Source organism: Labrus mixtus, chromosome 7, assembly GCF_963584025.1.
Source record: "Labrus mixtus chromosome 7, fLabMix1.1, whole genome shotgun sequence".
Classification (NCBI taxonomy): Eukaryota; Metazoa; Chordata; class Actinopteri; order Labriformes; family Labridae; genus Labrus; species Labrus mixtus.
The window spans coordinates 16,205,490-16,231,691 of NC_083618.1; the positions used below are offsets into that span (position 1 = coordinate 16,205,490).

General features: G+C 40.2%; 1 protein-coding gene across 5 annotated transcripts in view; it reads left to right on the forward strand.

The window, feature by feature from the left end:
• The window catches only part of tox2 (TOX high mobility group box family member 2), a 128,429-nt gene that overhangs the window by 68,653 nt on the left and 33,574 nt on the right, over positions 1-26,202 (forward strand). For all 5 annotated transcript variants that reach the window (XM_061043289.1, XM_061043288.1, XM_061043286.1 and 2 more), the window contains exon 3: positions 8,839-8,898. In XM_061043289.1, coding sequence (XP_060899272.1) covers positions 8,839-8,898 — 60 coding nt within the window. The remainder of the gene's footprint in view (positions 1-8,838; positions 8,899-26,202) is intronic.

Sequence of the window (26,202 nt, forward strand, 5' to 3'; positions counted from 1 at the left end):
TGAGAGGCAACACTCTCCTCTGGGGACTCATTCACTTGCATGGTTTAACATGATCCCCAGCTAAATGCCTTATTTTATTTCTCCTCTCAGCTCGCAGCTTACAGTCGAGCACAATTTTTTTTTTCTGCACACAATTTGGTCTTTCTGTCTGATCTGCCCTTTTCTATCTGTCGTCATTCACTCTCTCCTCTCTCTCTTTCGCTATCTCTCCCTTTTTCTCTCCCCATTTCGTCGTATTTGTCATGGTAATGTAAAAAATCTCAGCTGCTCCAATTCATTTCGTGCTCTTTCAGTCGAGAAAGAAGGGCAATTCTGTGTTTTTTTTTCACCCCCCCTCACCACTTTTTTTTTCTGTGTGTTGAGGTTTAAAGGTAATGAAGACCATATTTCATCTGCATGGAGTTATATGACTGGGCGTGGCTGAGCACGTCTGTTATGGGAAAATAAATATTATGGAAGGTCTAACTTTGTTATCTTTATCTGGCGGGGATCAATGTGTGTATTATTGGACAGGATACATTACACAAACACACGTAGGCACGCATGCAATGTGCACACATTCAGAGCTGGGTTGTTTATACAGTATGCAAACATGCACACACTGTACACATAAGGAACACATAAAGGTGAAATACACATGCAGCAGCATCAGATATACACACAAACACACAGGCAATCCATATCTGCTTTACAGCCCACCATCCCCCCTTTCTCTCTGTGCTTTGGTTATATATGTATGTGTGTGCATTCATTTATGTGTGTGTGTGCCTGCTGTGTGTGTGGGTGTGTGTGTGTGTGAGAGACAGTGAATGCTCTAATGACCACAGTCCTGACACAGGTATTTTGACTGCTGCCTCTTTCCATCGGCACATTGACTGACATGCGATTAGTTACGCTGGGGTGAAAAACTAGGGATGTGCACACTGTAACCATGTTCAGGAGACTAGAAGGAGGTTTGAGCCCTTTTCTCTCCTCCCTCATCTTCCTTTACATCTAAAACAGTCCCTACTGCAGTAACCGCTCGTGTTATTTGGTATTCAGTACATACAGTAAAGCACAGCTGGGCTCACTGCGACCTTCTGTGAAAAGCCTCTTGTGTAGATCAATGCAGGTTAGCAGCTCTGGAGCACAGAATGCAAAGTAACTGTAGCTGTGGGAATTTAAAAAAAAAAAAAATTTCCTAAACAGAAGGCATGCAGCTCCCTGTCACTGACCTAAGTAAGATCAGTAGATCATAGTATTTCATTACATTTATCTAGCTGATAATTGTATCCAAGGCAACAGACTACAGAGGATGTCAACCACGTGGATACAACCCAACAACAAAAATCATGCAAGCAAATCAAACTGAACTGCTTCAGAGGATTGGAAAACATTTTGAAATGACAATATATTGTCATCCAGTGTGATACAGTTAACCAATAACTAGTGCCAAATATCGATATTTTTTAAATTAAAAAGAAAGTTGCTCTTCACAGATTAGCTTATCAATTTGACTCACTACATCACTACTTTATGACTCCACATAGTGGCACTCATGCCATGATTGAGGGTAACGTGATCGGAAGTTAAGTGGCAAAGAAGAAGTTGACAGAGGTTTAAAGAAGAATAAGAAGATAGCGGGAGGAAGTCGGACAGGAGTGAAAATAAGTTAAAGGATAAATTGTGAAAAGAGCTGAAACCAACACCCAATTAGTGCATTGATCCATGTTAGGGGAATTTTTTATACTTCAGTTAAACAGAAATCATAACGTGATATATCAATTACCGCATAAGTGATGTATCTTGATATTATTGTTATCATGGGCCATGTATTTTGAATCGTAATGTATCACATCATATCATAATGTATGGTATCATATTGTATCATATCGCATCGCATTGCATTGTATCGTATCGTGAATTCCTCCCGCGATTCTTCTCACCCCTTCTATGAATACAACCCAGAAATGTGAAAGATTCATGCAAATACTCTTCCATTAAGGTATGCCCATCAGTTTACAATGCTTTTGTATCTGCCCGATTTAACTTATACCGTACAGATGAAATCAAGCTTATTGGTCAGATATGTCATGATATCATTCTTGGCTTATATATCAGACAGACAGGGTGTGCCATGGTGCAGAATAATGCCCTTCATTCCAATAGGTTCCACATTGTGAGAATATAAACAGTAGATTGTAAATCTAGGAAAGAGAGCATCGACACATTAGCCAGATTTTGGGTGTTGGAATTGGCTCTGATAAAGAAATAAACTGATACGTGCAGCTCCACTTGTAAGGCCTATTGGTTTGGTTTTATTTTATTATAAAATGATATAAACAAAGTGGCAATAGAATGTTTAAAATACAATCTTATGTGATCAAATGAAGCCATCTGGTGCAGACAATATTCTATACCATTCATTTCTGTCAGCCATTACATAGAATAACTCAACAATCTGTTCGTGTTCAAACAATTTTTTTTTTGTCTTTGACTTTCTGGTTTTTCTCAAATGTTACATTCATCTCATGATTAAGAGATTTACCAGTACACGAGCACTGTTGATTCTTTTAGGTGGGGTACAACTTCCCATTTCAATGGCAGTTTGCCACCAACACATAACACGCTGTATACTCGTTAGATACTCTAAAAAGGAATCACAGATATCAAGTGCAAATAATCTCAGATTCATAATCAGCTTGAAACATAATTTATATTTAATGCATAAAACTGAACCATATTGCTCAATTTTAACTCTAAATTGAAAGTTTACTCATTATCAATGTGTCACTGAACATGATGTGGATTCATTTTTAACCAATTTAAAGAATGGATCAAATGATACGTTTTAAGGTGCCACTACAGATACAAGTCCTTGTCTGAAGTCTTTGGAAAGTTACATATCTGCTGCGCTATGTTTCAGTCAACAGTTGTTCTCTAACCTCTATGTCTGCGGTGCACTTCCTGCATCAAACTGACATTGGTTAGGCTTTACGCAAACACTACGCTATTTATAGCCTCTCTCCCACTTTATTTTCTCCCTCCCATACTCTCCTGCTCTATCTCTCTCACTCTCATGTATTTGCATTTCTGCTATGCAAACAGGACTGTGGTGTCAAATGCGTCAGTTGTGCGGGCCTTACTCGTCCCTTTTCTCGTTCTCAAGCCTCGATCCATCTTAACGTTTCTCTCCTTCATTCCACCCCGCTCGACATGTCTCCCATCTCCCACCCATCTCACCGTATAGCTTTCCACCTCTCTCTCACCTTCACCCTCCCTTCCCTTCCCCCCCTTCACCCCCTCCTCTCTCGCTGTCTGTGTTTTCCTTTGCTCAATTGTTTTGCTGTAGATTTGACCGCTATGATTAATGACCTCAAAGCCTCAGGAAAGCAAACAGAGAGAAAGAGACACGACCAGCTCGCCCTTCTCTTACAAACCTTCCCTTTTCTCCTACGTCAAATGCTCATATGTTCACACTGGAGTTACGACTTCTCCAAGAAAGATAATTCAATTAAATTACATAAAATTCAGTTTGATTTCAGCAAACCACCCCCAGTTAACAAAAAGAATAGTGCCTTATTGACCTCTCCCCTTGCCTTTGAGCCTTGTGAATTATTCATTTAATCTTTGTTAATAATTATTGTTTAAAGTACACATTAAAACATTATAAACACTAATCTCTTTACCAGGGCAGCGCAAGTCCACATTTGACATAATTTCCCTAAATTTAGAGCTTTTGACATTTTGAATGTGGTAAAATGTTAAATGAACAACATCCCAGGACCACGGATGAAATGGACCTCTTGCTTGCTAGGTCAGGTTTAATAGACCAATTTTGAGTAGAGATCACTGTTCTGTCACTGCAGTTGCAGGCGCATCGTGGTTGCAAAAACCAGCACAGACAAGTGGAGAGAAACACAAAGATGCAATACTTACAGTATAGTAATTCACATTGTTCTAACATACATCAATCAATTAAATAATTAAAAAAGAGTGCAGTTCCCTGTCAGTATGTAGATTGACTTGTTTATGGAAGCCCACGTCTTATATAGCTGTGTTTAATGTCCCTGCTGCTAGCTAGGCAGAAGGTCTGTCCTTATAATAATACACAAAAAACATCTACAAATCTGAATGTAGTTAATGTCCAGGACATGAACGTAAAGTACAAAATTGTATGAATCAAATAGTTTTGTATGGCTTTAGTTTTTCTTTAGTACAGATGCTGGGTTGTCTGGCCATCTGTAACTTTGGCCATTTATTTGGATCCTTGACCCACTGAGTCGAAAGTGAGTATGACTCAGAAAACCTCACCACATTGCTAAGGGTTAGCTTGCAACTGTACGGCAACTTGTCTTCCACTGCCAAACAAGTAATCAGAGAGAGTCGCCAGATGTTCAATAGCCTCCTGATGTGAATTGACAGCAAACTAACGCTAGCTAATTTTCAGACAGCAGTTAGGCTGTCGCACAAGCACAAAAAAGGTCTATTTGGTCATATATGGTAGGTTTTCAGGGTCACAAATATATGAAAGACACAAATATGAACCATAATAAAATGTATTCTCTGTCAAAAAATCCCACTAGTAGGCCACCTTAGTAAAAGCCAGGCTAGCTTTTTCACCCTTTTTCGAGCGTTTGTGCTAAGCGAAGCCAAGATTAGCTAAGCTAATTGTTTGCTAAATTAGACTCATACTTAGGAAGTTAACATAGCCTTTTGGTTTAAAAGGTGAAGCCAATGCAGATATGCCTCAAACATAGATTGTTTGTTAGGCCAGCAGGGGGCAACCTTACTGATTAAAGTTTGGAACCTAACGAGAAAACTGCTGTTCTTCTCTTTTAAATTATGACGGTGGTCCATTATGTATATAGTCTATGTTAAAACTTCATATTAACAGTCCTGTCATTAGAGCAGTAAGAAGCTTCTCTCTCTATCTTACTCCAAGCAATGAAATGAGCTAACTTTTGTGGAATTTCTCAATTTCCTTACAAATGACTTCGCTTTGGAGTTAGACTTTTTATTTTAAATTGGCACGGGGTGAATGTGTACCAAAGGCCATGCACAGAAATTTAGACACTGTCCCCTCCACTATCTCTGCTGTAGTACCAGTACAGTCCACTTACTGTAGCATCAGTGACCAGTTTGCTGACCACAAAGAGGCAAGACAAAGTTATTTTAACCTTTCCCCTGGATTTAGAAATTGTTTGTTATTGTAACAACTCTGCCCTCAATGACTCCCTCTCATTGTGCTGCAGGAGCACCACCACAGACTTCAGTTTGCTCCTCGACATTCTTCATAATTGTTTATACTTTTACCTTGTTCTGCTATTGGTGATGTAGTTTGCAGGTGTGACAAAATCTATTCCTTGTAACCATTACATTTGGCACCATGTGATTAGGACCGCATGTAAAATCATTTTCCAGGAGCAATAAAGAAAGTGATTTGATTTTTTATTGCAAGAATACAGTGATTGTTCCTCCAACAAGCTAATAGTGCTATCAGACAGAAATCACTGCACTCGAGGTAACTCTTCCATCAGAGGCTGAATGATAATGTGGGGATAGCATTGATGCTTGAAAGTGAACAATGCTTCAAGGAACTGCATTTGTACTGCAGTTTGTTTGGTGCTGTGACTCTAAAAAGTAAAAGATGAAGGTAAAAACAAAAGAAAACTTTACTGTGAAGGAGTCTGACTTTGATTTACATGTTCAAAAGTTTAAACTGTACAAAAAAATGCTGAAAGGGTCTATATCCATCATTATGTTCAACAATACCAACACAATCTTACTGCTAAAAAATCAATCACAGAAAGTTGGTCCATGGACCAAGCTTCAAAATATGACAGTCTTGGTACTCTAGCGTAGAGTTTGGCAGATACACGTCTCAACGGTAGTGCTAGCTATGAAGAATGTATAAAACAGACATGCTCAGATTTAAGCTTGCTGACAAACCATTCAAATTTTTTAAGGACCGGTGGACACCCAGCAATCACCTTCACATGCTTAACATTGCAAAGCAGTCACAGTTTGGTTAGGACTGGGCACTAAATCTATTAGGTAAGGTTTAGAAACATGGTTTTGGGTTTAAATAAGTACTAAACAAGTACTATCATCTCAGTTACGTGACTTAGGTATCTTACTAAACTATACGTAAATATATCATTAAAGTAGCATCACTTAGCGTTGGTACAATATGTAACTAAGAGTAAGTCAATTTCTTAAAAGAACACAACATTTATTTGAATGCTGAATTCAAACCCTGGTCTCCTAAAAAAGCTTTTTGTTTGACTGATCTAAACATTGCTTCTGACAACATCCCAAATATATACTTTTTTGCTCTCTGTACTACGTCTTTTGACCTTACCGCCATTACAAAACTACAGAGGGGTATCTAAATTCATATTTTGTACTGCTGGCCACTGACCAAGCTGCTGTTTTTGTTGACCTGGTGTGAAAATGGGCTGAAAGTACAGTCAATTTGGGCGCTGGTTTATTACACGTGGTGGCTATATAAAAGATGAATATCATTGTTGGGCCCAGGCCACAGCTCGAGAACTCCCACCCCAGGCTCACAGCCATCCCTTCATCTGAGCTTACAGTAGCAGCGTTTATTCATCTAGTGGTCTTGAGGTGTGTTTTGTTTCCTCATAAATGGTCAGTGCCAAGCAGTGTCAGACGGGGCAGCAGGGAAGGCCTTTGGGAGTGCGTGTGAGTCTCTGTGTGTGCATGTTTATATGACTGTGTCTTTCAAGCTGTGGCTTCTGGCTGTGACCCCAGTGTTAATCACACTACAGCCAGAACAACCACAGGCTCTAATGACACTGCTGCTGCTACAGCCCTCCTTCGCCCCTTTGACTCTTTCATTCATACTCTCTGTCCTCACCCTATGTTTTTATTTCTCTCTCTTTCTCTATCCCTTCATCCCTACAGAATCTCTCCTACTGTACCTCCCACTCACACATGATCCCTACCCCCGCTCTACACCATTAGCTCTGGGGTACACCCTCGACTTTCGCATTCCCATAACCTCAAACTGTCACCTTTCCTTCAGTCCTATAAGCCTTTACCCTTCAGGCGTCTTGAACTTCCTGATGTTCCTGGTGTTCCTGAGGTCTGAATTGGTGGGGTCTCCATGTCCTGCCATCTCTGGCAAAGTGCAAAAGTGTTGGAGTCAATGTGGGCTTGATCACTGGCTGGGTAGGCTGGTTTTCAGGGTTCAAAGAAGGTTGATTGGTTATTGGTCGCCCACTTCACTGATCAGCTTATCAGACACAACTTCTGTATCCAATCAATCTCAACCCAGGTCATTAAATACTCATGTCTACTTTAAAACAAGGTATTTTTTGTGTCTCAAGCAGACTTCCAAGGTAGTGTTTATTGCGTATCGTACAGAAGCACATGGTCACAAATGTTTTTTCTCCTGTACACATGAAGACACATGAAGACAAAAGATTTGCTAGGCAAAGAACAACATAGGTCAGATTCAGGAAAATTATGTTGGTTTAGGAAGTAACACAATATTTTCACACACTTATGTGTGAAAATGGATGACCAGTTTCTTGGGTGATTTTTTTTTTGTTTTTTTTAAACGTTATTACTTTATTAATCCCCAAGTGGAAAGTCTGGTTTACACTCTGTTGTTGAGAGCCATGCTAGTCACACATATATGCTCTTAATACACACATGCACAAACAGAACCTATGGACATGCATTAATGGAGAGACGCCAGTGAGGAGGATGCTCAAGGGGGGTGGGGGGCTGAGCTTTGGGGTTCAGTGCTTTGCTCAAGGGCACCCTGGCAGTACTCAGTAAGTTAAATGACACCTCTCCAGCAGCCAGACCAATTTCTATACTGTTGTCTGGACTGGGACCCAACCTAATCCCTGCTGACACAGCTACTTCCTAATCCATGGCCCCAGTCCTCAACCCCAAGTGGACTTTCTTGATTTTTTACTTCGAGTTTTAACAGGTGTTCCACAGATGGATAGACATTAATGTTTTTTTGATAGGCTGGTGCACTTCAATCAAACCTTGATTGGTACCTTTACTTTTGTGTGCAACACCTTCAAGGTGGCTAGTTAGCAGGCTTGCGAAAAAGTTTATTTTGGGATTTGGTCTGCGATGCTACTGATAGATTTTAAATAGAAAGATTATCTACATCTGGTTGGTTTTCTTTGAGTTAATAAGATGTTTTTTCTAATGTTTCACCCACACCCGCTATTGTAGAGATACTGTGATGTGGAATAGATTTGAGATGCATGAGACTCCCACAGCTGCACATAAAAAGTAACATTTACAGAAACCATCTAGCAACAGTCTGAGTCTAAATCAAACAGAAAGTAGGTCCTTGGCAAGTCTAGAAGCTGCACAGCACAAATCAATTTCTGGGTCAACCCCTGGCTGACTTACCTGTCTTATGCTGTTTGAATATGTGAAAGTTGCCTCTGATTTGATCTGACCAGTCAACTTGTAAGCCGACTTACTAGCTAGATAGCCTTTCGGGCAAGCATTGGGCTCTCAGTGTCGTGATTATCACTCTTTGCCGCCTTGTGACACCCTTGGGATCATAGCAGTTAGGTGTGCGCACACTTAAAGTCTCAGGCTGCGAGGCAAACTGAGACGAAGTGTGCTAGTTACACGAGCTTTGACAGGGCCTAATTATATGTGTCTCTAATGAACTGTAATTACTGACATCCACCAGAGCAAAGAGGTCTATAATCCGAGGACTCGCAGTCATTAGGCCTCTGTGTTACACTGTTTCTGTTTCGCCTCTGACTGACTGAAAATCTCTGTTTTCTGTCTCTGAAGTCATGTGTCAGCCACTATTTTCTCATGCCTCTCTGTCTCCTCTCTCTACAGTTTGATGGTGACAACATGTACATGAATGAAAACAACCACGAGTTCCTCCCGCCAAACCAGGTGAGATCAAATTGCCCTTAATGGAAAACCTTCTCTTTTCCTCTTATTTCACCCCTGCAACACTGTGGTTGTTGGCTGAGTTGTTGCAGAGCCATTTTCCTTCCACCATCATTCAGGCTTGTTAGGATGTACTACAAATTGTTGTTACTGAAACTACCACGGAGTCATACATCAGCTTACATCAGCTGAAAGAGAATGGACGGTTCACCAAAGTTTTTTTTGCTGACATTAAAAACAACATTGCTGCTTGCATTTTGCACTGTATGGCTTGAAGATTCAGGCATGTTAATAAGAGTGTGACTGGTGGTTGTGTGGGAAAAATGGAACACATTTCTTTTCAAACATTAAGTTTGAATACCATTTAATTACTTTGCACAAGGTTTTAAATATTCATTCAGTTTTACTGACTGATATTGATTTTTAAATGTGTCCCTTTTTTTAATTATAGTTTTGATTCGTCTTAAAAATTGTATATACCTTTCTTTATTTGTTATAAAAGGTAATCTATTCCACTATGCACAGGGCTAAAGGCTTGAAATACCCTGGACAGATTGCTAGTCGGTCATAATCTACATTAGAATTACATTTTTGATAAGTAGGAGGAATCCTGAGAAACCTAACAAGCAGAAATATCCGAATTCCAAACACAATCTGCTGGGAATTTCTGTCCATGAGGCGTCTGTAACAACCATGCAGCTATGTCTGCCATCCTAAAATTCTAATATATTTTTTCCCATTATGCAAGCATTCTCCGTGCACACAGTTTACACTTTGTTAAGAGGTGAGCAGAAATGGCTGCTTTGCTCTGAGTGAGTTCTGGCCTCATTGCAGAGGATTTATGAAGTCAGAACGAAGGGGGAGTCAGTCAGTGCTGTTCAACACTACATGGCAACCGTGCCAGATACACTGTAGCACAGCTGGTCGCAACAACTGGGAGACCATATGGTTGTGTTTGGACAGGGGGATTTGTGGAGTTTGGGAATAAGCCCATCTGACATACACAGGAGAGCAGGGAATTTGTCCCCGTCGATTGCAATTATTACAAGTGACCCAAAAGCTACAGTAGTTCTGTGTTTCTGTTGCATTTGCTGTTTTGCTTAATTTCTTAATGCTCCGGTTTGTTAAAGAATGGCTCGAGGCCCAGACTGAGCACCAAGGCGACTTGTGCTGCTTCTTGTACATGATTCCTAGGGTTCATTTAGATAACTCTGACAACAAATATATCTGCCACAAAGTGATTTTCAGGAGGATAGTGCTGTTATCTGACAGGTTTCTCATGCTTTGGTACTTGGCTGACTGAAAAATCTCAAGAACTGTTGCTTTCATTGCCCATTTCGATTCTGCACATGTAGTTTTACTGCAGTGGTGATTGACTGATTACAAGTCTTGCTGATGTGCACAATGTTTTTTGCTGAATTACTGAGGGAGAGATAAAACATCGCAAATGTGGCATAGAAGATAGACGAAGAGAGAGAGGGAGAGAAGAAGAAGAAGAAAGATGGGGAAGCAAGAGAAGAAGAGGCAGAGAGAGGGAAATAGCGTGAAAGACGGTGATGGGATGAGAGACGATTTTGCTTTGCTCTGTGTTATACTTTGTTTACTCAAGATCCTCTCATATTTGACATGTGCCTTGCTCTATTCTCCGCTTCACCAAGTTTAGCTTCTCCTTCCCTCTGACAGCTAGAATCAGGGAGGGCCTGAGGGGTGGACACACACTCTGACAACAAAACGAGGGATGGAGGAAATAGAAAAGTAACTGAAATGCACCTCCTTAAAGTGTCCTAAGTGTTCTAAGCGGATTTTATGTATGTAGTGAGTCCACATTTTAAATGACATTAAGTATACTCCATAAAAAACAATCTCGTGCATTAAAAAATGCATAATATTTGAGGTTGTTGTGGATCCTATAATGAGATGTAGTGATGGCGAAACTGCTGGAGCAAGACCTTTAAATAACACTCATTCTTGTGTCCAAAGTCCTGCATACAACAGACTCCATAATGCACCTACCCTGTAGTGCTTTGTCTTTGTAGCTGAAATAAAAGATGTAAAACAAACAACTTAACCTTTTAATACAGAAAATAAAACAGTGGAGTTCACTACCAGGTGTCATCAAACTAAAATTTAAGAATCTAACTGTCCAAAAAAGAGACCAAAATGTTTCCTCTACATTTTCAAAAGCTATGCCTTGTTCCTTGAGCTGTTCCACAACCACCCACTATGAGTTTGAAATATTATCCAGCTGTGAGCAGCTTCTCAACATCTTTGTGCATCACATTGTGTGAGAGAACATCAACAGTATATCAATCAATGCTTAATGTTTCCTGTTGAGCATACTTCTTTTTTTAACTGAACACTTTTAACCTAAAATGAGCATGTTGTAATAATATGGGATGGATGCATATTGAATGATATCTTATTATGTGTTGCATCATAAGAAAAGTATAATATGATGATAGGTCTGCTCTATAGTACATATTTTAGAGAAGTAAGTCTGTTTCATTGATTATTTGATGAAAGTGAAGGTTAAAAACGCATTTAGAAACCGTAAATGTGTTTATGCTTGTGTTGTTGTTGTGATAAAATATGGACTTGGTTGGAGTAACACAGGGCTAAGATGGCTGCGGGGGTAATTTTTTATTAACTAGTTTTATTCCTCCGAAAGCAGCATATACAGTAGCTGAATTATTCTCAATATATTCCATCTTAAATAAAAAACAAATGCCTTAAGCTCACTTCTCTCCACTTGCTGCTTTATTATCTTACTCCACTGTTCCACTCCTCTTTTTCTTATTCTCTCTGACTGCCTCTCGTTTTACTCTTTTTCTCAGCATGTTTCCTCTTGTCTCTCTTACCCCCCCGTTAAATTTAAATGCATTTGGGTCAGCGGTTCCACCTCCAAACTGTGTGAAAGTGTGTCTCTCACTTCAGTCTCCTCATTTTATCGCTCTATTAAATCTGGATCACCTATATAAATTTCGTACATCAGACACTTTCATAAGAAATGAGCTCTGTTGAGTAACTCCTGGCCAAGTTACAGCATCAGATAGTGACATGCTTAGATGGTGATGAGTCACAAGGAAAGGGGGTCAGTGGCATTGTCATATCGATGTTCCCATGAGCATCGCAGTCTAACCCTGCTTACTTCTCTCCACTGTTTCTTCCAGTCGTTCTCCCTCCTGCAGCAGAGTGACAAAGTGTTAGTGATACAAAGACAAGGTCACGGACCCTGGTCTTGGCATCAACAAGCTCTTTGTCTGCCCCTGTGGCCACTGACCATTGTCGTTTCAACAAACTAGAAATGAGTAGATGTTGACGACAAGAAGCTATACGGCTTTTTTTTTTGGAGGCCTCTTCATGGAGGTTTTACCTTACCCTCAAGCAGGAAAAGAGACAAACTCTCCACAGTGGGAAGTGGAATACGTTTCTTCTTACAATACAGGTATCTTTAGACCTTCACCTGCAGTGGGATTTCTCTTGCTGGCACCAAACAGAGCAGTACGAAGCGATGTGATCAAAGATAATTCACTGTAGAGAGATGCCCTCTCATAGCAGCAAAGTGAAAGAAACGGTATACTTCATCAGCACTTTACCTTGACAATGCTTTGCTTTGATGTCTTTCTCCCTGACTTATGAATTCATTTAGCAAAAACTGCTGTTTGAGAGAAATATGTCAGAGGAAAATCGTGGAGGAAATGGGAGGCAGTGGAAGGAAGAGTGAGGGAGGAGGAGGAGGGGAGATGGAGAAACTGCACAGGGGAATAATTCGGCTAATGGAGCGACTGTTTGGATATTCAGCAGAAGTAGGAACGGAGATTATGATCTTGCAATTAGCGTAACAAGGTTTTATTGATTGGCTGCCGCCGTAGCGTCTTTGCTGCCAAGACGCTGCATGTGGTTTTAACATGCACAGTGTGTGTGTGTGTGTAGCCCCGCCAGTCACACCAGTGCGACTCTTACAAGAACTACAACAGAATCCAGCTCAGTTTTACCATCAAACTGTAGCCGTTTCCTCAGCATCAAAGCAAAAAAAAAAAAGAATTATGGATTACTGAGTTGAAAGTGTCTGTTTGAATGCCTGATGATAAAGTGGACTACATTTGCATTTTTTCCGCTCACTTTTAAGTTAATGCATTGCCCTCCTCCTTCCCTTGTTGAGTTAAATGCAGGTATGAAAAAGCAGCTTCTGGTAATTTTAAAGTTTATCCGCCTGTTTTACATGCAGGGAGTTCAAATGATGTTTTAACGGTAAGTTTGATGCTATTTCTCGCCTTGGTTTTCTGTTTTTTTTGTTGGCAAGTATTGCACAAAGCCCCCTTGGGTGTTGTAATTGTAATTAGAGAGGTGTTTGAGTGCCAACAGCAGATATGCAAGACTCTGAGAAAAAGAGACAGATTGTAGAATAGATGGAAAGTTTTTTGGGTGGCAGCAAACAGATGTGATTATTATTCAGTTTATAACGCAGATTGACTGAACTTTTAATGAGCCTCTTATGTTATTCTTAAAGGTTTTAATGAGGGACTTAGTTTTGCAACAGATTTGATGTCTATCACCCAGTTTTACTGCCTAAACTTGCAGAAACTTCATCTGATAAATTTGATGAAGTCTTCCCTCACAGCTCCCCTGTGTCTGTAATCCTCCTCCAATATGTTTCTGATGGACCTTTGTAGAACACGATCCTGTGGTCTTTTATGTCCAACCTTTGACAAATCTATCACCTCGTCCCTCTTCGCTCTGAATTAAAGCCCCATTCCACCTTTCCAGTTTAGATGAGTAATTTCTTGTTTGGCTGCAGCCCAAAGCCCAGCCGGCCCGTCTGGACCCTCGACGGAGCCTGATTGGTCGGGTTCAGTCGTGTGTGACTGACAGGAAGCCCGCTGATTGGAGGGGACGGTATCTTCGGATCATTGCACTGATTAAAGCCTCGTGGCAGCGTTTTGTAAACTCCCGCCGTTCGGGGTCCCTGCGCTAGCGCCCTGGCCCTGCTGGTCTGAATTACGGCTCAGCCGCATTAGTCTGATTTACAGCTTCCTCCCGCTGTTTAGACTGGGGCGAGGGACCTGAGTGGCAGGCTCCTCCTCCCCTCACTTCCACCTGCCCCCTCTTCTTCCGATTGATTCTTCTATAGGTGCCAAACACTCTGCTCGACACCCCAATCTTATTTTGCCACTTCACTTGATTTATCTCCCTCTGCTTTATTTTTCCCACCACTACTTCTTTACTTCTTGTCCAATCTCACCTTTTTCCCTCTCTTCCCTGAGATGCTGTGACACTGCCCAAAACTGATTCAAACGCCTAGCCTTGACGTCACCAAGTCTCTCTCTCTGATACCCAGTATGATAATACACAAACATATCAGCTTACTTATTCTAACCATGGACAGATATGAAATAATCGTTTTTATTCTTGTATACCCTGGCTCAGTACACCAAATGAATCCAAGCTAAACCTACAACCTGGGTTAGCATTAGCATCAGCCCTCTTGAGTCAACTTGGTCAACAAAACAGCTCCAGACAATCTAGATTTTCTACATTAAATTGCTTCATGTTATATTTCTACTGGTTTTAAAAGAACACAGCTTCATATAAAAATGATTACCTGGAAACGTCTTAAGGGAAAAGGCTAACATTTTCCTAGCTGTGGCAAATAACACTGTTGCTTTTTCCCACTGTCACTTTAAACCTGAAATAATTTTATCTGTGCAGCACTTAAACAGATGCTATTGGAAGCCATAATAAATGTTGTTTTGTGTTGGCTAATGTTTTTCAAGATAAAGAAACAAGTTGATATTTTTTGGTGCCGAAAACTGATACTACATTTTAGGCCTAAAACAGATGGCTGTCATGAAGGCATTTCTAATACTGGTACAGGTATTGTAACAATTACATCTCCTACTCAATCTTTTGTCTCGTTTTTCCCCCCAACTTTTAAACCTTCCTTCCACCTGCCTTTAACCCATATTTCTACTCTCTTGCCCTCCACCTTCCTTTCTTTATCCTTCTTTTCTCAAATTTTCCATAAATCTCTGACAACATCCGTTCACCTTTCCCAACCAATACCACCTCCCTCTCTCTTTCTCCCTCTGTCCTCTTCTCTCTCACTCCCCCAGTCTGTCTTTTTTCTCTCCCTCCCTTTCCCTCTCTCTTGCTTTCTGTCATTCTCTCTCTCTCCCTCACTCCATCTTTTGTGAAAAGGAAAACAAAGCGCAGCCTGCCAAAATATTTCTATAGCTGTTCGCTGACGAAGCAGAGAGCGGAGACAATGCAAAAAGATGTGCAGGCATATTTGTCACGGCAGTAGAAAGATGGAAAGCTCTCTCTCTCTCTCTCTCTCTCCCTCCCATTCCCTCTCCCTGTGGCCTTTTTACAGTCATTTGGAGCCCCCCTTCCCCCCAAAAAACCTCACCCTCCTCACTCTCTCTTGGCCTGTTTGAAAGCCCCTCTGTTTGAAATAGTCATCTGACATGGCTGCACATATACAGCTGTATATTTGTGTAAGGCCCTCGCTCTGCCAAGCTGTCCATCCCCCTGTTGCCCCAGGTGATCAGATGAAACTAATGGCAACCTTAATGTGTTTGTGTAGACCCTTTCACCTCATTGGAGAGAATGATGAAGGACCAAACACTCACTCTTGTAGATCACATGCCAGACTTTTAGAAAAGACCATGAAATGGTCAGTGTCTGTTTAGCTTTTCCACAACCACACAGATTTTCTATCTCCTTTAAAGATGAAATGTACAAAGTTGGCCTTGAACTCGTTTTCCCTCTCGGCTGTGAAAAAAAAAAGCCATGGGTTATTAGAGAGGAAAATGTTCCATTGAACTGAGATTCATTAGCAGAAATACTTGGTTAATTATTGATGCAGTATCTTCAAGGTACGAAAAAAAAAGAAGCTCTAAGCTGACATCGATCCATGTTGACTTCTTTCCTCAGCCCAGAGAAAGTTGAAATGAGGTTATTTCATTTTTCTTATTAATCGGGTTAAGCAGAACACAGCAAAGCTATTGATACAAAGCCTGAGGCTGATATATTTATACATCTGTATGAAAGCCTCTATTTGTGTTATGTAGGTGAGGTTAACAATCTGTAAAGAAGATTACAGAAAATACAGCAAGAATATGGAAACAAAACATGTATCAATTACAGTAATAAATGGCTGCTGTTTTGAGTTAATTTAATAAGGTTAGGACCCAGTAGCCATGCCAACAGCTCTATGACGCAGCTATACATTGTGTGTTAACATGTTCACAAAGGAGATGCTAATATGTTGATGTTTTTCAGGTAAACTGTGTCCAGTGTTCATTAGTTTTAAACAGAAACAAAGAGGAGACTGATGTGAGTGTCCTTTAATCTAATGTGTTTGATCATAAACCAAAGTACTTGACAATTCAAAATTTAGACAAGATTACCGCTCTATACTTGAAGGGTAAAGGGGTTTCCTTCCCTGACTTAATTTCATTTAACCTTTTTCTATATGATGCAAAAGCGACCACCTACCCAGCCAGCTGCTCCCTTAAAGCTGCAAGTTTTGACCAAGACTCGGATCATGGCAGGCCTATTATTTCTTAAGTTTATGTCATGTATTTTCCTTTGGACTGTAACATTAAGATGCCAGGGCTTGAACTCTCATGTGCAGATGTTCCTTCAAAACAAGTTTCCTCCCAACAGTGTTTTGTAAAAACACACTCACTCTGTGTTTAGTCTCAAGTGGAGAGAAACACAGAGAAGCAGTACATAAGGGGATTTACTTTGCTTTCATATATCATTAAACAATGAATTAAGTAATTAACAAAGAGTTGCCTATAAGTGCAGTTCACTGCCAGTAGTTGTTTGACTTGTTTATGATAGCCCGCTTCTTGTATAGCTTTGTCCCTTCTGCTGGCTATAGGCAGAACATAAATCCTTAAAACACAAAAAAACATCTACAAATGTCAGTAGCCTATGTCCTGGACATGAACGCAGAGTACAAAATTGTATACGTCAAGAGTTTGGAATGCGTTTAGTTTTTCTGTAGTGTTGACGCTTGATTTCTCCATAGGATATGCAAAGTTGTCTGGTCATCTGTAACTTTGGCCAATAGTTGGATCATCCTCGACCCACTGACTCATCAGTAGGTAATTATTATGAATCTGAAGATAGGTCTGGCTGTGCAGGACTAAGAGTTTCTCCAAGGGGGCGGCATTAAAGTCAATACCATTTTTTTTTAAATTTACATTATTTAGCAATTGTTGAGCTTGGAAAAACAAGAATTTTGTGTTGCAAGTGAAAACCACCAAAAATCAAACATATTTGTTGTCTGAGAGTATCATTTTGTGGCAATGCATTCACTAATAGTTATTTGACAGTCCAAACCAAAGTTGACTGATAAACCAGCTAACAATCCTTACAATCACGCTCCTAACGTGGCCCAGGCCTATTCAGCTCTCCCTCCTAGATTTATCTTAGAGATCTTAGTCTTAGATATGCTGCTAAGCTGGAGGTCCTTTTTGTGCTGCATCAGGTCTAAGCTGCAGTGCTGAGCTCCAGTGAGAGACAGGGAGGTTCATTGACACTGGAGAGCTGTCTCCTCCACTCCCCTCCACTCCCCACCAGCCTCTTATTAACAATGGCACCAAGAGTACGAGGGTCCAGATGTTAGACTCCTGCTCCCACCAGCTGTGCCAGCCTCCGATACACAGCCTCATTGACTCAGAACCAGGGAGGGGAGACACTTAAGAACGCACTCACACCACACTCACACAGAGCAGGCACTGTTTGACAGTAAGTCTTTATTCAAATGAATCAGGAATACCTTGAAAATATTCACAAAGAGCCATAACACTCATGCATGCAGACACACATTTGTCACACAGATTTAATGGCACACACACACACACACACACACACACACACACACACACACACACACACACACACACACACACACACACACACTCACCAGCCTCATGCACTTTCTGTTGGTGTATAGCAGAGTTATTTGTGGGTGACAGGATCCTAACAATTCTCAGAATAATGCACGTTTGTTTGGATGACTGCGCCATCAGCGCTCCCTTTGTTATCTCCAACATTGTTAGAGTCAGTGGGTACTGATCCACCAACCTTTTATTGTGCTGTTTTTGTCCATTTACTTGTTCTTATAACAATAATTAGTTTTGTCATACAGACACAGAAGCGCCATTGTCCACGTGCTAATAATGGTTTTGACAGTGAGTGTAAAAGAAGAGTCATTCAAAATTAAAAAACAGTTGACTGACTGCTGTTTTTTTGTTATGTTTTTAAGTCTCTGGGCAGCTTCTGTGTGGTCTGTACTCAGCAGTAGAAGTAACATTTTCTGTTTTTTAAGCCCCGCAGAACAGACAGTTGTGTGCAGAGGAGCAAAGTTAAAAAGGCTTCCTTCTGCAGGAGACATCGTTGCTCCCAACAGGAAGAGACAGAGGGGACTCTGGAAATAGTACTGCATGTCTGCCAACGTAACATTATAATCCAAGATCCACCCTGTCAGGCAATAAGTTTGATTATGGTCCTCATTTGAAATGTTGGATTCATCTCCGTCCCATCCCCCCCCCCCCCTCCTCCTTTTTTCTTTTCTGCTCCTTCCTCTCCACTCTCTCCCCCCTCCCTCCATCCTCCCCTCTCCCCACTTCTTCACCCACAGCAGTATCAACATCACCATCACAATCACTCTAGATGACTATTGGGAAACCTGAGCAATCCCGTGCACCCATGGTTTGTTTTTCGACCGCATTAGTGGAGATCACAGGCGAGTTTTCACTGACACTGGGCTGCATCTGCATATAATTACTACTGCCAGGTCCTGAACTCTTCCTGCACAGAGCATTAGGATATGTGTTTGGCAATAACGTGTCTGAAGGAGCTGACTGGGCGTCTTTACTTGTTTTTAGAGGAAATTATAAAGTTTGGTGTGTTTGAAGAACACATGTTTATTGAAAAGGGGGAATACAGATGTAGTATAAAGAAAATGGGTCATCACGTGAAAAGTATGTTGTTGAAACCAGACTGTTTAGGAGAAGTGGATGTAGCAACCGTGACATGACCAATGTACCCTTTTAGCCTTATTGGCTTGGATATTTTGGATGCTGCCATGTTGTTTATTTAAGACCCAGAAGTGACTTTTTTTGGATGAGAGGTGCGGCTAGCGTGGATTGAGGGGTAATCAAGGTTATCAGCTAATTCTAGTGCAAGCTAACTTGGCTAGCTGCATGGGGATTTGTGGTTATTGTTACATGAATCAGGATATAAATACATATTTGTTGATCAAATGGTAAATGTTGTCCCTGTTCTTCTTGAAAATAATAACTTGCCATCGTTATTTGCCTATTCCATTATATTCTGGAGTCTTTTGGGAGCTATTTAAATGTTGTTTGTGTTCCACTTGAATGTTCAGCAATAATGATGTGGCTGTTGCTGACAGCACTTCTCCATTAGTCTCCTCTCTCTGACGATATCAAGTGTTCTTAGACAGAGAGGAAGAAACAAGAGGCAGAACAGAGAGAAGGAAGAGGAAAAAAATCAACTAGAGAAAAGAAGGTCAGTGACACATTTTTAGTGAATCAAATTGATGAAGAAAAAAAACAGGGAGGAGGGGAGACGGCAGCACGAGGCAGCTAACGTCTGTGCGCTTGCATCAGTTTGTAAAGTAAAAAAAAAGAAAGCGTGCAAGAGATAGACAGACAGAAACAGAGGTACAAGAGAGGTTGTGTTTATTATTTGATAAAGCCTCCCTTATAACCTCAGCATGTTGAGCAATAGCTCTGGCTCTCCTTCAACTCTGCGGTGTGCCACTTCAAATTAGTCGCTCGTGGAGAGGGCCTTGCCCCGTCTTAGCAAAATGCATTAGTACGCCACTCAGAGCCTCATACAGCCTAGGGTTAAACACAAATTATATCATTTCTGTCATCCAATCAAATCACACTGACCCCCTGACCCACAAGATGAGTCAAATGCATAATGAAATATGACATGGCACAAAAGCTCTGATTCTAATCGGCTCTGACACGCGATCAGATGAGGGTGACCTCCTGACCTTGACTGACAAGTGAGATGAGCGCTGGGAACAGGATACACGAGGGAGAAGGAGGGAAGGAGACATAAAAGTAAGGGGGACAATTAAGGCGGCTGGTTTTAGTCAATGGGAGGTTAGTTAGTAATCAACTCAGTTTCTGGGGTGAAGAATCGCATAATCAAATGGTGTAAAGTTGGTTGGCTTTTCCATTACATCCATTTTTTTTCACTCCATAAGGATAGAATTTTATTTATTTTTTTGCTGCATTATTTTCTTCGTACATAGCTGTGGCTAAAGAGATAGTAGCTGTATTTTATTTCCTAGAAAGAGTTTGCCTTTGACATTATTTTTCCCTGACTCACCCCCTTTTTCTCTCTGCCCCCCCCCCCCGTCCCATTCATTCACCGGACAGAGACCAAGTACACAGCGGTTTAGTTTAGCATCCCCATCCCCACAGCCCCTTTCATGATTTCCAAACAGTAACATAGTGACAGATAAATAATGCAGCCTGGCTGTTTTAGGGGGAGATGAGATGACACAGGGGAGTACTGGGGGGGGGGTTTGGGGGGGGGGGGTTGATCAGGGTCCGGGGAGCGGGGGGTGGGGGCTGGAGCAGGGACCAGAACTGTTGGGCTCTGTGAGGGTGCAGGCTACAGGCTGGTCTGGGCAGCAAAGAGAGGAAGAGGAGAGTGGAGGTGTAGGGTGGCTGTAACTGGATCTCTCCTCCCTCCCTCTCTCGCTCTCTCTCTCTCTCTCTCTTTGGGCTCTGCCAGAGACGGCTTTGTGTTGTGTTGATACCCCCTGACATGATATTGTAGCAGATGAACAGCTATGGCTTTAATTAAGCCTGAGTTGACTGAGAGGGATGGAGGGGCAGGGAGAGAGGAAGAAGAGGAAAAAGGAAAATGATATCAGTAACAAACAGACAAATTAATAGAAATCACCTTTTTTTTCAGATTTGACGAAATAATGAATGTTATTAGATCTGAGATAGCTATTTCCCTCTAATTATCATAACTGTGGAATAACAATAGAAGCCATGCTGACGTCATATGCATTGCTGCACCTCTATCATGGATTAGATGTCCACTGTGGTAGTTTCTTGTCAGTCACAGAAAGCCTGTCCCTTTAGGGATATTATGCTTTATCATCAACTTTACTCTGCATTGGTTATTAACAAAAAGAAAACTACATTACAGTACATTTCTAGTACTGTGGAGGCAGGTCATGTGTGGTTCAAGCCCCAGATCAATATCCTTATCAGGCAAACAGACAAACACATAAAAGCAAAGTTCTCATCAATTATTTTCATGCATCAACGCCAACATTACCTTAGTGTGTGTTATCGCATGGTATGGTATGGTATGGTATGGTATGGTATGGTATGGTATGGTAATGGTATTGTATGGTATGGTATGGTATGGTATGGTATGGTAATAGTATGGTAATGGTATGGTATGGTATGGTATGGTAATAGTATGGTAATGGTATGGTATGGTATAGTATGGTATCAAATCATATTGTATCATTTAACATAAAACCACATAATTTCCCATCTTATCCCATAAACTCATTCAGAATAATTTTTTAACTCAGTTAATAAATCAGTGAGAAGTAGGGCAAGTTTCTCTCTTTTAATTCTTAGTTTTCATCTTCTTCCTCTGTAACTCGTCTCCCACTGAGGGCCACTTTGAAAATGCAATTTGAAGGTACTTCTGCATTGGCTTTACTTTTGAACCAAGAGGCTACTTCCACTTATATAAAGTCTAAGATAAAATAGAGGTGCCCTGCATGCACAGGTAAACAGGATAATTCATAAAAATACTGTATAATCTTTTTTTTTTTGAGAGTGATGGCACGGTTAAAAAGAATAGATGATGCTCTCAAATTCATCCTAAAGATAAATCCAACGTTTTCCCTTACAAACTGGACTGCGTGGAAAGGAAAGATAACAGGGCTTGACTTTGTCTCTGCGTGCAGAGCAATGCACAAAAAGGTGTTGGAACGAAGTGTGTCTGAGGTGATGGAAGTGGTAGTGTGTGGAGGATTTTAAGCATAAATCACCACTGTGACAAAGCTCTCCAATAGGCAGATAAGTGCACATTAGCGGCAAGGCAGATCTGTCATCGTCTGTCTCTGAGCTGTCGGTCCCGCCCTCCCCTCAAAACAAATGCAGACTTGAGGGGACTCCAAAGTCTGAAGTCTGTGTGGCACATAAGCAACTGGACTGAATGTATGCACTCACGCTCATATCTATGGGCTTTATGTTTAGGCTGATTATTTTGAAGAGGAAATAGTCACAGTTTCTGTCATAAAAGCTCTTTTTCAAAGAAAGTCCCTTTGAGGTGGTGTACTAAAACAAAGTGAATAGAAGTACAAATAATAATTGTATTAAATATAGATTAGTTCCCTGATTCTTTATGAAATATCTGATGAACAACTTAGTCTGTGAACTGTCAAAAACAAGAAAAAATGCACATTTTCATTCAAACCAATATTCCAAAAATACCCATTAAACAATCAATAAAATTAAAATTTGAGCAAAACCTCAAATTTGAGAAGCTGGCAGGGGAGAATGTTTGTTTTAAAATGGCTTAAATGATCAAAAATGATCAAAATAGAGTTCCTGTATCCATCGATTTCTTCAGTTTTGAATAAGGGTGTCAAGAGCTTGAAGTATTTCAGAGGCATGCAGCTCTTTTGTTGTATGTATGAATTATATTTGACAGCGACTAATTTTACAGACTTAATAAACATTTCTTTATTAATTGGGTTATGTTCTGGATTCAGATTTCTACAGGCATTGCAACAATAATGTAATAAGAGAGAAAATGTACAGATAATGAGCCATTAGCCACAGTCAATATCATCTCCAGAAGGCCTTGAACACTCCGGCAGTGTTGCAGAGGGAGGCGGAGATCTGTGCCAAAATAAAAGACAAGCTGGAAAGCTCCCCAATCAATGTTATTTTCTCTCTCAGTCCCAGACCAACTGTCTGTTCATCTGTTTCTTTCAAATGAAAGGTGTGCCGGTATGTAACACTTACAGTGGAGAGATCTGTCTCTTAATTAAAATGTTACAGATTGTGTTTCGCTCGCTGTGCAGGCTGAGCATACTGTGTATTGGAAATAATGTTCCCTATAGTTTGTGCTATTGATCAGAGGAGGGAAAATAAAGGATGCTTCTGTGAGAAAATAGAATCTGTGAAATGCAGCTTTTGGATCCTGGCTATTGAAAGTAAACCAATGATGAGAAAGAGAGAGGGGGGGGGAGCTTTTGTTTGAAAAGCCAATTCCATACTAGGACACATGCTGGTCTATACCACACAATCCATCAAATTCATCTCCTTTGTTTGGATTTTACTTTTAAAGTAGAAAAGAGTATACATTAGCCAGAGTGTACATGTGCTCCTGTACATGCAAGCTCATTCTGAATAGAGGCATATGAATAATTTATCCTGCCACAATCCAACTGGGAACGTCCTTGGTATTTACATTTTATCATCAAGGGCACTGGATGAGCCCCCACAGCAATCTAACACATGACACATCCTCAGTCCTCGTCCCTTTGCACAATCCCAAAAAAATGGGAAATGACCTGGAAAATGTCTGTGTAGGTTGGATATATATTTAAACACAGAGAAAACAAAAGGTTGATGAACATGCTCGATGATGACTAAGCACGGCTTACGGTTACACAGTGGTCAAACATGGTCAAAGCAAAGAGATGACAATGATGCGAAGGGCTCTGAGGGAGACGCGCACGGGGACTCACTTCACACAATGGCCCCAATGTTTACAGCAGACAATTTAGTTTCCTTCCAACAATTATGAGGGAAATTGAATCTCAGGAAATGTTCGTTCTCTTGTCCATTAGACCAAACAATAACATTATCCCCACAGGTTTACAAAAACATCTGTCATCAAAGGACGGGCCAGAAAATTAATATCAACTGGCTTGCAGGCTTTTTCAGGACAAAGTGAATCAAATTGAGGCAATCGCACTTCCTTTCCTTCTTCTTTCTCTTTATTTGGTGTAACATGAAGGAAGATAAAAGCTTGCTTTAAACGCTGAGTCTGTGTCTGCATTCTTGTTGCACAATAAAACATTCCCAGCGTCCCTTTCTTGCGGTGAAATTAAAGACCTGTGTTAGTGTTTTAGGTTTTGTAGCTTAATGAAATTCCTCTCATCTGTTTTTTTTTTTTTTTTGTGCTTACTGTGTTAGATTCTTTTAAAACACATTAAATACATTTTAATCTTTCTGAAAGCTTTTGTTGTAACAAAGAAAAGTGTGCATTCGTATTCTCTTACAGGAACATAACGGCTTGGTCGATGAGAAATGACAAAAAAAACGAAAGGATTCTAATGTTGCTATCACTTACAGATTAATAAACACCAACATTAGACAGTAACAAGCTCTACATATCTTTTAGAAGCAGATTGAGATTTTTTGGGGGGCAGAAAAATAGTCCTATTTTTGTTATTTCATTGTCAGTTATAAATCTTAACAAAGTAGTTAATCATACGGTCACAATATTACAGAATGTGCCTTTACCTTCACCTTTATAATAAAACAGCGTGGAGATAAACAAGAGGGAAAAAAGTGCCCTGTATCCTCTCTCCTTTCTTCCATCTCCCCGCGCCCCTTATTTTCTAAAAGTATCTGTTTGAGAGATAAATGACCACTCTGCTGCCGAGGATGACAGCCTACACAAAGATGATATTGAATTGATTTCAGAAATGTTGCAGAACTGACTGTTTGATGTATACCGCTAGACATGAATCATAAAAATTCTATTAAAAAACCCTTGAATGGCTGACACCAGAATATTATTTGTGATGATTAATTTGACTCAGTCATTACAATGGGAGTCAAGTTGGATCGTCTCAGACAAAATTGCTTTTCATTCCCCGTTGAATTTCCCTGCTATTTTTCTTTTCTTCTTGCTCAGTGCAGAACTCTGATCTGATTGGACTTACTGTGTTAGCGCGACAGCACACAAACACGGAGGCTGCTGCTTTCCTTTATTACTGATCGCTGAGCTTTGAGTTTTTGTTCCGAAATGAGACGTTCAACATTTGAAACTAAATTACACCTATTTGAACAAAATGACAGATCAAGATTTAAACAGTTTACAAAGCTTTTTGTGGAGTGGAATAAACCAAATTCCATTGTGAAAAAGATGTTAACATAATAAGAAAAAAACTCTTTATGCTTCTATTTCTGCCGATATGTTCCCTACAGAAAAAAAATCTATATATTATTGAAGAACGAATGCTTCAACTTCATCTTACGGTTAAGCATTAGTTCTTAACACGGGAGCATTTCATTAATTAATAGTGACCAGAGTAATGACTTCAAATCAAATGACGGTACAGATTTCAATAATGATAGAGTTGGTCTGTCAAAAAATGTGTTATCCTGAAGTCCTCTGCACTTAAAGAGTCACATCTCTGTCTAATATGATACAATATCATACGATACGATATGTCATGATACTGTAGAATACCATATGTTACGATATGGTATGTTACAATACGTATGATACGGTATGTTAGGGTACGATACAATATGGTATGTGACGATACAATACTGTATGTTACGTTACGGTATGTTACAATACGATATGATAGGCTACGAGACAATATGATACGATACAATACTATTTGTTAAGATGCGGTATGTTACGATAGTATGTTACGATACATTACGATATGGTACGATGCGGTTTGTTACGATACGGTATGATAGGCTACGATACGATACTATTTGTTACAATAGTATGTTACGATTCGGTATGTTACGATACCTCACGATAGATTATGTTATGATGCGGTACGATACGGTATGTTACGAAATGGTAAGATACAATACTTAATGTGACTAGACGTGAATACGATAAGATACAATCATGCCATATTAAGGTTATATGGGCTATGTTAGAAGAAAATAATTGATGACGCAAACACCAAAACTTCTAATTATGTTGCATTTCATGAGTTTGAGTCAGTTACTCATTGTGAGGTCAGGTTCAGAACATTGTCATAAAGCAGCGGTATCATTGCTTTGGTTTACTACAGTCACATTTTATGTTTTTTTAGCAACAGTTATTAACAAAAGTTAAGCATGCATAGAAGAAAAAGAATATCTGCATCTCTAAAATTAATTTATTTAAATGACAGCATAACTGTAAGCAGGTTGCAATGGTTACTTGAACTGTTGCTATGGATACTGCCACCTAGCACTAATCTGTTGAAATTATTGAACCTACCTCTGGTAC